The following is a 15,772-nucleotide window of genomic DNA, read 5'->3' on the forward strand; positions in this document are numbered from 1 at the left end:
GATCTTTTTATGTGTATTTACATGCACACAGTTTTTACATAGGAAAATAATAGTGTAAATTTTATCTTATTTTGCTTACATAAAATATCTTAGCGATATTTCCATTTTACTATATGTCACATGGAGTGGGTTTATTTAATCAAGTCCTTGTTGATAGATATTTAAACTGTTTCCATGAATCATACTTCCACGGACACTACTGTACACTCTTACGCACAAGGATATGATGAACACCCCTGTATGCTTTTTACACTTTCATGAATCCTTTCACATAGGATAGACTCTTTGGACTGTAACATCTCCTTTTCCAATTTTAAGAAATACAAAATGTTACTCTACATAGACATATATTTTTATAGAGGTACTCTATTTTGATAATTATTTTAAAATACAAAGGAACAAGAGATCTACTACTATATGTAGACAGATGCCTCTGTAAGGCTTATTCTGAGATTAATGCCAAGAACAGTAATGAGAAAAGGATGTTGCAGGGTGGAGGAAGGAGAGTGAATCAGGCCTGCTACTTTCCCTTTCTGCAATAGTATGACTGAAAGCCTAAGCCTTAGGGGAGAGGGTTTATGTGGATATTACCAAAGTATTAGCCAAAAGGATGATCAGGGCTATCTTATAACACCACACAAGGTTCTCAGGGTTGAGGACAAGGCTGATGCTGTTATTGTTAAGTGCTGTCGAGTCATTTCGACCCATAGTGACCCTATGCACAGCAGAACGAGACACTGCCTGGACCTGTGCCATTCCCACAATCATTGTTACATTTGAGCCTGACACTATTGAAACTGTGTCAATATATCTTGTTGGGAATCTTCCTCTTTTTAGCTGACCCTCCACATTACCAAACATGGTGTCCTTCTCCAGGGACTGGTCCCTACTGATAACATGCCCAAAGTATGAGAGGCAAACTCTTACCATCCTGGCTTCTAAAGAGCATTCTCTCTGTACTTCTTCCAAAACAGACTTGTTTGTTCTTCTGGCAGTCCATGGTACTTTCAGTATTCTTTGGCAACACCGTAATAAAAATGCAACATTTTTTCTACAGTCTTCCTTATTCGTCGTCCAACTTTCATATACATATGAGGCGACTGAAAATACCATGGCTTGGGTCAGACACACCTTAGTCCTCAAAATGATCTACATTGCTTATAGAGGACATGAAGATTTGTCAATTCATCCTGCAAGGGTACCAACTTCTGATTTTTAAGGATTCCTTAAAATTAGGATTATTAATTATTTATGTTGTATGTCCTGGCCTAGTTACACCTTGCACTTAAAACTGGTTATAGGTTGGTGATGCTGTCATTCCAATTGCTGACGAAGGGGAAGAACAATGATATTAGAAATGAGACCTTATATGGCTTGGCTGGGATAATAGCCATGGGGAGGAAAAAGTTGACTTGACCCTGTGGAGTGTTGAAATTATTTGAGGTATTCACACTTACTGCTTCTCTGTTGGCAGGTTGACGGAAGATATCACCATCAGAATGTTCCCAGGACAATTCTCCATCCCCTGTTTATTAAAAAGAAATAAAAGATCATACATACATAGGAAGGAAAATTAGTACACCCAGCAACATTATTAGTTCTATGACCCAAAATTCTCAAGACAGTTTAGCTGTTGGGGCTGTCCTTCAAAAAACAACACCAAACTCTTTCTTTGGTTGTGCCTCTTTTTCAAAACAACTATGAAAAAAGTTGCCACTTTCTAAAATACACCATCTAGCAACGTTATCCCCAAATTATAAAAATAAAATGGGAAATAATTACTTTCCACTTTAACAAAGCCACATCATCACTTTTGAATATTTTATTCCAGTGACAGTTAAGTATTTGCATATCATATTTAACACACGTTTAAACTACCCTCAAAAAAATGAGAGTTTTAAGGATTTTGGTCTGTCATGATTTGCTAAATTCACTATTATTGTCATGATTTGCTAAACTCACTATTAAACCTCTGAGAAGCTATGACCCAATCTAAAAATTCATGTAAAACTTCCCATGGTTAGGATGCTCACATAACAAATAAGCACGATAGTCTCCTCTACTCATATTTTTGCCTGAGACACCTTTCTCTAGGTCCACATGACCCACTATTTGGATGGTGAACCTCTATCATTACTGTCTTCAAGGGTAGCTGCTTCTCAGAGGAAGATTCTAATCTCAGTCTTGAGAGCAACAAACACAAACAGACAGGAATATTCTCCAGTTGATTAGTGATATATATATAAAATAGATACCTGATCAAAAGGAAGAAAATGTAGAACATAATTTCAAATTCCCATACAATCCAGACTTTCTGGATCCAAGGAGGCTGGATCAACCCCCAAAATGACTGTCCTGCAATAAAATTTAAACCATAGCCCAAAAAATATTCCCTGAAGGTTTTGTTTATTTGTTTGTTTTAGCGAAATAGTTTAGCTTTACTAGTAAAAAAAAAAAAAACTGGAGTTTTGGTGTGGCATTGTAAGGCAAGCATTGGAATTCTAACCATAAGGTCAGTTCAAACCCACCAGATGCTCCTTGGAAATCCAAGTGTTGGAATCAACTTGACAACACTTAACAACAGTAAAGAACTAACCTGCCTTGAACATTATACTCTTTCAAGATCTATCTGCATGGGATCAGACTGACAATAGTATCTCAAAAGATTAAATGGGAAACTTAGAGGACAGTGAGTTTATGTTAGTAGAGGAAGAACAATTCAGAAAAGAATAGTGAGAATGGTTGAACAACTTAGAGAATGTAGTAAACTGTGCACATATAGATTGTTGTTCTGTGTATATTCTCAATATATGTGTGTATGTATGTATGGAGTTCTGATGTGGCACTGTAGGATAAGCACTGGACTGCTAACTGTAAGGTCACTGGTTCAAACCCACCGGCCACTACTTGGAAACCCTATACAGGGTCATCATGAGTAATAACTGACTTAACGGCACTTAATAATGACAACAACATATGTATGTATATGTACACACACACACACATATATATATATAGGGTCCTGGTGTGATGCTGTATAATAAGCACTGAACCACAAGGTTCAGTAGTTAGAAACTACCAGTGGCTCCGTGGTGGAAAGATGAGGCTTTCTGCTCCCGTAAAGATTTATAACCTCAGAAACCCTATACAGGGTTGCTATGAGTTACAACCGACTCCACGGCACATAACCACCACCACCATCTATATATAGAGAGAGAGTCCTGGTGTGGCACTGTAGGATAAGCACAGGACCGCAAGATTGGTTAAACCCAAGGTTGGTGGTTCTAGTTCATCAGCCACACCTTGGAAACCCTTTACTGCGTTGCAATGAGTCAGAACAGACTCAACAGCACGTAACAATATACATACATGCATGTGGTGGTTATGTGCCGTGGAGTCAGTTCTGACTCATAGCGACCCTGTACAGGGTTTCTGAGGCTGTACAGAAAGCCTCATCTTTGTCCCATGGAGCGGCTGGTAGTTTCGAATTGCTGGCCTTAAGGTTCGCAGCCTGATTTGTAACCACTACGGTACCAGAGCTCCTTATGTCCAGTCCATATGAGTAATTTAATTTGTGTTATCCATGTCTATATCATTATCATCTATAACAGTGCCTGACACATAATGCATACTTTTATGCAAACATATCCATGTTTTAAGTTATATGGGTTTTGTTTTTTTTCCAATCTCGACCTGCCAACCCTATAGCTGCACCACCCCAAGTATTTCTATAAGTATACTATGATGACTTTTTATTATATTTTTATGTTGCTATAAAAAAAAATCTATGCACTTATGAAAATATCTCGGTAAGACAGCGAGAGGATAGTTAAAACTAATAATGAATGTTATTTGCATAAAAACATGGTAATCATATAAGAGGGCCCTAGTGTGGCACTGTAGGCTCAGCACTGGACGGGTAAATATAAGGTTGGCAGTTCAAACCCATCAGTCACTCTGAGAAACTGTATACAGGGTTGCTATGAGTTGGAACCGAATCGACGGCACACAACAACAAAGTCATGTAATAAGTATTTGTCAAAAGAAGGAACTGGGAGGTGTTCTTTGACCACCACAGCTAATATTGCAACCCCTTTCTGATATTTATTAGCCCCCTTTTTTGCCTTATCTCCTTAGTACTCATCGCTATCTTACATTTTATATATTTTATTTATCTTGTTCACTGTCTGTATTATTCCACTAGGATCCAGCATGGAGTCCTAGTATGGCACTGTAGGATAAGCACTGGACTGTTAGCTGCAAGGTTGGCAGTTCAAGCCCACCGGCTGCTCCTAGGAAACCCTATACAGGGTTACTGTGAGTTGGAACCAACATGAAGGCACTTATAACAACAAAATCCTGTATGATGGCATGGATTGAGGTCTGTTGTGTTCACCTAGAATGGGTGGGGAACGACCAGTCCACAGGCCATATGTTGTTGTTAAGTGTCATTGAGTCTCTTCTGACTCATAGCAAACCCTGCATAGGGTTTCTGAGGAGCAGCTGGTGGGTTTGAACTGAAAACTGACTTCATGGTTCACAGTCCAGTGCTGACCCTACAGCGCCACACCAGGAGTCCTTGAAATCACTTGGTCCGGCCCTGTCAAGACAACCGTGAATCCAGCCATCACATTATTGTTGTTGTTAAGTGCTTTCGAGTCAGTTCCGATCCATAGCGACCCTGTATAGGGTTTCTAAGGAGCAGCTGGTGAAGTTGAAGCACCGACTCTGTAGTTCAATTCAACCTAGTGGTCCAGCGCTTTATCCCACAGCATCACACCAGGACTGCAGCCGTCACATTATGGAATTGTGTGCTGTGGAGCTGGTTCCAGAATAAGGTTTCGGAGGTTGAAAATCTTTACAGGAGCAGAAAGTATAATTTTTCTCCCATGGAATGGCTGATAGTTTCGAATTACTGATGTTGTGATTAGCAGTCCAAGTCGTACCTACTATGCTACCATAGCTCCTTACCCGTCACATTGTTATTGTTAAGTGCGGTCAAGTTGATTCCGACCCATAGCGACCCTGCATAGGGTTTCCGAGGAGCAGCTGGTGAGCTTGAACCGCCGACCTTGCAGTTCAAACGGCTTTGCAGTCTGGAGCATTAACCCACAGCGCCACACCAGGACTCACATTAGGGGTGAGTTAACTGAACATTTGAACAAATGTTGTTGTTGTTGTTGTGTGCCGTGGAGTCGGTTCCGACTCATAGCGACCCTACACAGGGTTTCTGAGGCTGTAAATCTTTACGGGAGCAGACCACCTCATCTTTCTCCTGCGGAGCGGCTGGTAGTTTCGAACTGCTGACCTTGCGGCTCGCAGCCCGATTTGTAACCACTACACTACCAGAGCTCCTTTATAGTAGAGCAAATATAGTAGGCTAAATTTTAAGTTGATCATTTTATATGGCCTGCGAATGATGTCATAAATATCCAAATGGCCCTTGGCAGAAAAAAAGGCTCCCCACCCCTGACCTAAAACACTGTTGGGCACATCATACTCCTATAATAGTTGCTGAATAAATAAGTACTAAAATATAGTATAATACTTTCTGCTGTTAAATGTTTCCCGTGACTGCCTTGTCTCCCTGATGAGTCCGTAAAACCCCTGAAAGCAAAGACTATGTTTTAGACCTTCTTTGGACCCCCTTGTTGTTGATGTTAAGTGCCATAGAGCCGGTTCTGACTCACAGCAACCCCATACAGGGTTTCCAAGGAGCGGCTGGTGAGTTTAAACTACCGACCTTGTGGTTCAAACTGACATTGCGGTCCAGTACCACATCAGAAATCTAGTGTGCGGTTTTCAAAGTGTGGTCCTTGGAACAGCAGCAGCAGCAGCAGCAGCAGCACCCCTGGGAATTTGTTAGAAATTAAACACCTACAGAATCAGAAAAGCTGGATACAGGGCACAGCAATCTGTATTTTGACAAGCCCTCCAGGCGATTCTGAGCCCCCAGGGGTTCCAGAATTATTGATTGAGAGCACTTAGCATAGTGTTTGGTTGTTGTTGCTTGCTATGTGTCATCAAGTAGGTTTCAACTCATAGCGACCCTGTATAGGTGTCTAAGAGAGGCTGGTGGGTTTGAACTGTCAACCTTATCCAGTCCTTATCGTACAGCACTACACCAGGACCCCTCCTGCTTGATACACATCTAAAAAGCAAAAGCATAAAAACAATTCCACTACCATCAAGTTAATTCCGACTCACAGTGACCCTACAGGACAGAATAGAATTGTCCCCTAGGGTTGCTGAGACTTTAAATCTTTATGGAGGCAGGCTGTCTCATCTTTCTTCAAGGGAATAGGTGCTGGGTTTGCACCACTGAACTTTCAGTTAGCAGCCCAATATTTAACCTACTGCACCACCAGGTCTCCTTTGGTACACATCAGATGCTCAATAAATGTACTGAATTACATTGTTGTAAAGAATCCCCTATTAAGGTCTTATATAACAGTATATAACAATGTCTATCACATGTCTGAGAAAATATGGTAGACAAAGACTGCAGGAAGACCTATTTGTACACATTGACTAACACTATTTATTATTGCTGTTGTTAAGTGCCATCGAGTTGGTTCTGACTCATAGCCACCCTGTGTAGGCTTTCTGAGGAGCAGCTGGTGAGTTTGAACTGCTGGCATTGTGGTTAAAGCTGACCTTTCGGTACAGTGCTTATCCTACAATGCCATACCAGGACTCTGACTAACACTATTGTTTGTGATGTGTCGTGGAGTCGGTTCCGACTCATAGTGATCCTGTATAGGGTTTTCAAGGCTGTAAATCTGTATGGGAACAGAAAGCCTCATCTTTCTCCCGGAGAACAGCTAGTAGTTTCGAACTGCTGACCTTGCGGTTCACAGTCTGCTTCGTAACCACTGCAATATTTATAGTTAAATCAAAATCACGAAACATTATAGGAGCATATTGTCCTTGTTACAAATGAGCAGAGAGATGAAATGACCAAGGAATGAGGCAAGTCAGTACCAAGAATGGAGCAGAATCTGGATATCTGCAACAATCAATGGCTACATCTCAAGTTTAGATGAATGAGTCCCAACCTATATGTGAAAACCTTACCATTTACACAGGCATATGAACCTAAATGTGAACTATTTCATTTCATTAATAATTCGTGGAGCTATTACTTCAGAATGCATGCATAGTGACCTTGTATACAACAGAAGGAAATACTGCTTGTTCCTGTGCCATCCTCACAATGATTACTGTGTTTAAAGTCATTGTTGCTAAAAACCAATCAATAAATTATGTATTGTTGCTGCCACTATGTTACTCCATCTCACTGTGGGATCTTCCTCTTTTTCACTGACCATGTACTTTAGTAAGCATGATGTCCTTCTCTACACACAGATCCCTCTTAACAACATTTACAAAGTACAAGAGACACATCTCACCATTCTGGCTTCTAGGAAGCATTCTGGCTGTACTTCTTCCAACACAAATTTGTTTGTGCTTCTAGTAGTTCATCGTATATTCAACATTCTTTGCCAATATCATAATTCTAATGTATGAACTCTTCTTTGGTCTTCCTTGTTCACTGTCTAGCGTTCGCATGCCTATGACATTCTTGAAAATACAATGGCATAGGTCCATCATACCTTAGTACTCAAGGCTCTATTTTTGTGTTTTAACTCTTTAAGGAGATAGTTTGCAGCAGACTAAGGTGTGCCTGACCCAAGCCATGGTGTTTTCAATAGCCTCATATGCAAGCAAAAACTGGACAGTGAATAAGGAAGATCGTAGAAGAATTGATGCATTTGAGTTATGGTGCTGGAGGAGAATATTGAAAGTGCTATGGGTTGCCAAAAGAGCAAACAGATCTGTGTTGGAAGATGTGCAGCCAAAGTGCTCCTTGGAGGCCAGGATGGCCAAATTTCGTCTCTCATACTTATTGTCAGGAGGGACCAGTCACTGGAGAAGGATATCATGCTTGATAAGGTGGAAGGTCAGAGAAAAAGAGGAAGACCCCCAATGAGATGGATTGTCAAAGGGGCCACATCAATGGGCTCAAGCGTGGCAACAATTGTGAGATGTGCCCAGGACTGGGCAGTGTTTCGTTCTGTTGTGCATAGGGTCACTATGAGTTGGTACCAACTCAATGGCACCTAACAACAACAGCAACAACAATAACCTTCTGAGCTGACCTCTCTCCTCTGAATTTTACTGGCCTACAAAGCCCTTCTGAAGCCACAATTTATATTGGACCATTATTTTTAAGACACCCTAACCACACGGTCAGCAGTTCACATCTACCAGCTGCTCCTCAGAAACCCTATACAAAGTTGCTATAAGTCGAAACCAACTTGATGGCACTTAACAGCAACAACAATAAGACTGTGTGTGGTGTGGCGCTGCAGGATAAGCACTGGACTGCTAACCGCAAAGTCGGCAATTCAAAACCACCAAGCACTCCTTGGAAACCCTATACAGGGTTGCTATGAGTCAGAAGTGACTTAACAGCACTTAATAACAGCAAGAAGACTAAGACAACTGTATTACTGAGAGAACTTATCTGCAACCATCCACGGATCATAAGACATGTTTAAACACAGTTTGTTTGGAATACACTCATGCATATATGAACTGGAACCCTTGTAGCAATACTTTTTGGCTTACCCGCTTGTGTATATGTATCTGTGTATGTGTGTATTCTCAATAGCTGGTAGTTTTTATGTTGCTCCATCTATTTGAAAGTCATCACAATGACATTCTCTACACTTGAATACTCTATAAGTAGCTGTTGGAGGTGTCAACATCTCAATTATTCCATTCACCTTAGTAAAATTGCAATTGTTCTCTTTAGTGTTCACATTTAGTACAGTTATAAATAAATAGTTCTTTTGACCTGGGCAGGGTCTGTTTGTTGTTGTTGTTATGTGCCATGGAGTCGGTTCTGACTCATAGTGACCCTGTACAGGGTTTCCGAGGCTATAAATCTTTACGGGAGCAGAAAGCCTCATCTTTCTTCCACGGAACAGCTGGTAGTTTTGAACTGCTGACTGTGAAATTAGCAGCCCGATTCATAACCACTATGGTACCAGAGTTCCTTGGACAACTAAAAATAGGTATGCCCATTTTCAATCTTAATTGTATTTAAGAGACAGAAAAAAAGTAATCATTAAGATCCTAAAAAAAACCACAACAAACTGTTTCTTTTATTTTCTTCTTACTCACCCCCCCACCACCACCACCACCAACCCCGCTGATTCACTGGACAAATTATCTTTGGTGACTGGGAGCCTGTTTCTTTCAGCCAAAGATATTTTGACGACAACCACCACCACAACAAAAAAAAAACCATAGTAAATCTAATGGAAGCATATGGATTCTAGTTAATTCTGAGGAGCAAGATATAATTTTAACTAATTTTGAAAGACAAGTGAAAAACAACTCCAGGGTACTGTATGCCAAACAATACTCATTTACCCTTAAAAGCCAAATGTGTTGTTTATTCAAGCCTCAAGTATAGTCTGAGTGGCACCCTATGGAATTGGAATGGCTTGGCTTTCTGATAATGATAGAAAAGAAGAGCAAGTATTTGAAAAATGGTCCTGAACTAGGATGAAATTTAGGCAGTTTATAACTCCCATTGCTTTCATTAATCTGATCGGCTTGAGCAGGTGCCACAAGTAAAACATGTCCTCTCAAAAGGACTAAATGTACAATAAGATTGTGAGATGCCCATGAAGAGAAGTCTCAGAGGTCAAAACTACACCAGCATTTAGCCACTTTTGAACCAAGCAAGACATTAGAAATATGGTAGTCATCAGTCCTGATTTGCCTACAACAATCCCAGATTTATGCCTATTTTTCTGGCAAGCTTAAAATTCAAGATTGCCTCTCTCACTTCCAAAAGTCTCTTGACTTAAACAAGTCACTGAGGCAGGGGAAAATAATCTCTTGGGCAAGAGAAAGTGATACCTGTATTTTCAGAGGAACAAGTTGAAACCATCAGACTCAGGGAAGTGGTTAAAGGGCTTTTGAGAAAAAGTGGAAGAGGATAGGGAGGAAGAAACCCATCACGTAACCTCCATCTATGATAGGCCAAATTCTAAGATGAGTCACGCTATAGCCAGTGATGCAATTTGAAGACTGCTTTGAAGAACCCTAAGAAGCCCTGGTGGCACAGTGATTAAACACTTGGCTGCTAACCAAAAAGTCAGTGGTTCAAACCCACCAGTCACTCCAATAGAGGAAGGTGGGAGACTGCGTCAATAAAAATTTGTTGTTGTGGTAAGGTGCCCTCGAGTTATTTCCAACTCATAGCAATCCAGTGCACAACAAAACGGAGCACTGCCCAGTTTTAGTTATGTCACATCAGCAAATGAAGATCTTGAAATCTTTGCTTCATCCACGTCATTAAGGTCAATTCTACTCTGAAGAATCAGCTGTGCCCCAATGTATTTTGAGTGCCTTCCAGCCTGAGGGGTTCATCTTCCAGCACTATATCTAGCAATGTCCCACTGTTGTTGATAAGGTTTTCAGTGGTTAGCCATTCAGAAGTGGTCTGCCTCCCCATCATAGTCGGTCTTAGTCTAGAAGCTCCACTGAAACTTGCCCACCATGGGTGACTCTGCTGGTATTAAAAAATACCAGTGGCATAACTTCTAGCATCATAGCAACATGTGAGACACCACAGTTTGACACACTGGTAGAAGAGTGGTAGTCCAAAAGAAAATTATAGCCTTGGAAATCCTACGGGGGCAGTACTACTCTGTCCTATGGAGTCGCTATGAGTCAGAATCAACTCAAAAACAATGGATCAATGGGTTTTGAAGAACACTGGTACAAGGATTCTGCATCAATACACATATGAGCTCATAACAATACTAATAATATATTGGTTTTGACTTATGATATGGAGTTTCTCCATATATTATTATTTAGTTGTTGCTGTTGTTAAGTGCTGTCAAGTCAGTTCTGACTCATAGCGACCCTGTCTAGAGTTTCCAAGGAATGGCCGGTGAGTCTGAACAGCCCACCTTGTGATTCAAACTAGGCTTGCAGTCCAGTGCATTATCCTGCAGCGCAACGGCTCATAGATCTGTGTATTGATGTAGAATCTTTATATTAGAGTTCTTCAAAACCCACTGGTTCATTGTTGGTGAGTCGATTCTTACTCAGTGATTCTTCATCATATGAAGTCTGGTGTAGCACTGTAGTATAAACATTGGATTGCTAACCACAAGGTCAGTGGTTGAAACCCACCAGCTTCTCCTTGGAAACCCTATACCAGGTCACTATAAGTTGGAACTGACTTAACAAAATAAAAAATAATATATAATATTGTCAGAATCTCACCGATCTCTTGTAATATGAACAGTCACTGTTCCTTTTTTAAAAAACACTATATTTTTATTTTTTTAAATAAGCATTTTATTATTTGATTTTGTTAGGTGCCATCAAATCAGTTTCGACCCATAGCAACCATATGTACAACAAAATGAAACACCGTACTGCACCATCCTCACAATTGTTGCTACACTTGAGCCCATTACTGCTGCCACTGTGCCAACATATCTTGTTGGGGGTCTCCCTCTGTTTCGCTGTCCCTCCACTTTACCAAGCATGATGTCTTTCTCCAGAGGTTGGTCCCTCCTGATAATACGTTGTCAATACAAGCTCTTAGCATTTTCAACCTTCCAACCACCTCCACCCCCACCCCCCCCCCCCACACACACAAAAAAAAGCTTGAAAAATACTATGGCCCAGACCAGGGGAACTTCTTGCCAACAGTAGCAAAACAAATGTGAAGAGGAATACCAAAGCACTTATACAGAAACATCTGAAGTGTTTATGTGTTTGTGTATTAGGGGAGAATCAAGAGAGGGAAAATCAAGAAGTCATTAGCTGATGGTGCCCATGACCCACACTCTGGATTTTCAATGTAGACCTGGCTAAAAACTTCCACATTTGGTTAGAAATTAGGTCTCTGCTTCTCAATTCATCTGCTGGAGGTGTTACCATATGTGACCTGGGGTAAGAATCATAACAAAGTTTGTTCCTCTCAGTAACCTCAGCAGTAACAGTGATCCCAAAGTTGCCACACTTCCCCAAACTGAGTGACAGTATAGTGTAATGGCTAAATGAACAAATAGCAATCCTGCTGACTGTATCCAAATCCTGATTGATATACAGTTGATTCAAGCAAAGAGCTGGTATGACTTTCTACTTGGTGTTGACTGTTGAAATCAGGCCCAAGTCCCCCACTCCTACCAAGTAGTTCAGTCCTTGTTTTGTAGCACCAGGAAGCTAAAGGAGTGTTCATGGCTGGAAGAACCAGGCAGAAACATGGGTAGATCGTTGAATTTCCCTTCTCTGACCTGCTTGTTGCTTTTAATTTATGGATATGGAAGCATAACACTCTACTTTATTTGGGTACTTAGGTTCTTAATGCTTCAGTTAATAACTATGTAAATTGTATTGGCTCCCAAAGAAGCAGATATCTGTCTCTTAAGCCTCACTTTAAACCACGAGAGAATGTTTTTAATTCACATGCAAACTCCTTTTCTAAAATGTGCAAATAAGGAGGAACTAGCATGATTGGCGCTAGTTCCCATGGGGGCTAATGCATTAACTGTAAGGTGGGTTTGAACCTCAAGGTTGGTGATTCAAGCTCACCAGCCGCTCCTCAGAAACCATATATGGGGTCGTTAGGAGTCGGAACCATCTTGAGGGCACTTAACAACAACAAGGAGCATGATTATGGAATTTGCATGATTATGGAGTCCTGGTATGGCGCTGTGGGTTAATGCACTGGACTGCAAGGTTGATTTGAACCACAGGATGGATGGTTCAAGATGACCAGCCACTCCTCGGCAACCCTATACAGGGTTGCTATGAGACAGAATCGACTCGACAGCACTTACCAACAACAACAAGAAGCACGATTATTAGAAAAACTAAGCTAGTTTACAAGGTATGAGCTGAAGGAAATACTACAGCCTTAAAAACCAACCAACCAACCAAAAAAAATCCCCAAACTCCAGGATCCAGGTTACTAATGATTTAGAAATAAAATCATTTCCTTCCAATGTTCAGGCATATTTTTTCTCTTTCTGCTATGATTATGTGTGTGTTGTTATTGTTTAACCCAGGTCCTTTCTTCTATTAAATCCCTAACACACCTGTGGGAGTGTCTTATGCTGGGTTTTTCCTGTTGAAGGAGCTCTGGTAGTGTAGTAGACAGTTCAAAATTACCAGCGGTTCTGCGGGAGAAAGATGAGGCTTTCTGCTCCCGTGAAGTTTTACAGCCTCAGAAACCCTATACAGGGTCACTATGGCTCAGAACTGACTCCACGGCATATAACCACCACCACCGAGCTACTCTTGAGGAGAAAAAGGTAGAAATGGAAGAAGAGGAAGAGAGGGAAGCAAGGGGAAGAGGAACAATAGCTAACACTTGACAATGTTCCAGACAATGTTCTAAGCACTGTGCATATGTTGATTCATGTAATCCTCCCAGTCCTCTGAGGTCTTATTACCTCCAGTTTAGTGATAAAGAAACAGAGGCACCAAAACCTAAACCTACTGAAACCTAAACCTACTACCATCGCGTCAATTCCACCTCATAGTGATCCTGTGTTGGGTTTCTGAGACTGTACAGCTTTAGGGGAGCAGAACTCCTCATCTTTCTCTTGTGGAGTGGCTGGTGGTTTTCAACTGCCAATCTTGCGGTTAACAGTCCAGTGCTTATCCTTTAGTGTCACCAGGGTTTTTCTAAACTGAGGCACAAAGAAGTTTATTTACCCAAAGTCACAAAGGTAAATAAATTACTCTGAAATGCTTCACTGTAAAGTTCTTATTTTTCTTGTACAATCAGACTCACACACATAAAAGAGATCTCCACTCCAAGCCCACAAACAAGACAGAGCATTATTGATCCTGCTAAAATATTCCATATGGCCAATTAGAAATGATCACTATGAATTTTTAAGGTCAGAATGAACGTCAATGCTGTTCAACCATGCTGAAGGACTTCGTATCTAGAAAGAAACATTCTAGACATAAGAAACATGCCAAGCAGGGATATGATGACTTCAGAGGGACAGGGGTTTAGGACCATCAACACACGTGTGGAGGTGAATTCTTAAGGTCAAGGGATGGAAAGAGAATAAAAATAAACAAGAGACTTTACATGGAAGGAGAAAGCTTCCAATTATGATTTAGAAGAAGAGGAGAGGTAGGAAAAGATGGAAAATCTTTACGGTGGTCCCATATTCATAAACAAGAATGATTCACTTTTAAAAAGAGATTAATAATGGTGGTCAGACTCTTGTGTAACTATGAAAAGATCAGTGCTTCAATACATCTTAAAGTTTAGGTAAGACTTGTTGTTGTTAAGTGCCGTCAAGTCGGTTCCGACCCATAGCGACCCTGTACAGGGTTTCCGAGGGTGTAAATCTTTACGGGAGTAGAAAGCCTCATCTTTCTCCCACGGAGTGGCTGGTAGTTTCGAACCGCTGACCTTAAGGTTCGCAGCCCGATTCGTAACCACTACGCTACCAGAGCTCCTTTATGCAGAGTAGATAGGTAAGACTAAACCAACTAAAAAATGAGTTAATTTTGGCTATTTTTATTTTTTCCATTTCTACATGCTAATTGTATTGAAAAAAATCATAGTACCCAATAATAATTTTTAAAGTACATGAAAGCTGCTAGATGAAAAGGTCCATTTTCTCTTTGGAAACCCTATCTAGGATGGCTGTGTCAGAACCAACTTGATGGCACTTCCCAACAGTATCTGTGCCTTCATCTATATACATAGATTTATGCAGTTGGATGAAAATCTCACAATCATATCATCATTCTTATTTAAGTCTGAGGATTAACCAGTTCAACTAATTCAATGAGGTTGTTGTTGTTGTTGTTAAGTGCCGTCAAGTCGCTTCCGACCCATAGCGACCCTGTACAGGGTTTCCAAGGGTGTAAATCCTTACGGGAGTAGAAAGCCTCATCTTTCTCCCGCGGAGCGGCTGGTAGTTTCGAACCGCTGACCTTAAGGTTCGCAGCCCGATTCGTAACCACTACGCTACCAATTCAATGAGGTAGGATACTAATAAATTTGCACCTGGGATTGCAGCAAGTGGCACCCAAGAAATAGGAGGTTTAAAGTGGTCAGATTCCATAGTTACAGAGTCTTCATTCAAGAGTGTGAGATCCTCAAGGAAATCTCATGGAATAAGCTCATAAGCAATAGCAGCCAGCCCACCTCATTCAGATCGATTCTCCAGGCATCCTTCCCTCTTCCTCCCCCACTCTCCTCCCCCAGAAATTCATAGTCTTATAGTCCTAACATAAGGAAAATAACAAGAGATATATTTGTCTAAGACTGAGGAACATTTGACTTTGTTAAATCTTCCACTTAGCTCCTCAAAAATCACCTGACAGCAAATCAATTGCAACTCAAAGCGACCCTATACAGGAGTTCTGAGATTGTAAATCTTTATGGGAGCAGACAGTCTCATCTTTCTTCCATGGAATGGTTGCTGTGTTTGAACTGCCAACCTTGCAGTTAGCAGCCCAACAGCAACACCCAACACCTAACCCACTGGGCCACTAACCCACTACCATTGAGTCAATTCCAACTCCTAATGACCCTGTGTAGGGTTTCTGAGACTATGTATCTTTTTTTTTTTTTTTAATGTTTTATTGTGAATTATGTGACAGTTTACATGGGAGACCATTAGTTTTACATTCATCCTATTATATCATTTCATTGCCATGGTTACAATCCCATCCATGCATCATCAAC

The 15,772-nt window shown here is 40.8% G+C and overlaps 1 protein-coding gene across 4 annotated transcripts in view; it reads right to left on the reverse strand.

The window, feature by feature from the left end:
• CHRDL1 (chordin-like 1) overlaps positions 1-15,772 on the reverse strand; it is a 250,102-nt gene that overhangs the window by 50,898 nt on the left and 183,432 nt on the right. For all 4 annotated transcript variants that reach the window (XM_006873242.1, XM_006873244.1, XM_006873241.1 and 1 more), the window contains one exon: positions 1,458-1,525. In XM_006873242.1, coding sequence (XP_006873304.1) covers positions 1,458-1,525 — 68 coding nt within the window. The remainder of the gene's footprint in view (positions 1-1,457; positions 1,526-15,772) is intronic.

Source organism: Chrysochloris asiatica, unplaced genomic scaffold (genome assembly GCF_000296735.1).
Source record: "Chrysochloris asiatica unplaced genomic scaffold, ChrAsi1.0 scaffold00231, whole genome shotgun sequence".
In the NCBI taxonomy this organism is placed as follows: Eukaryota; Metazoa; Chordata; class Mammalia; order Afrosoricida; family Chrysochloridae; genus Chrysochloris; species Chrysochloris asiatica.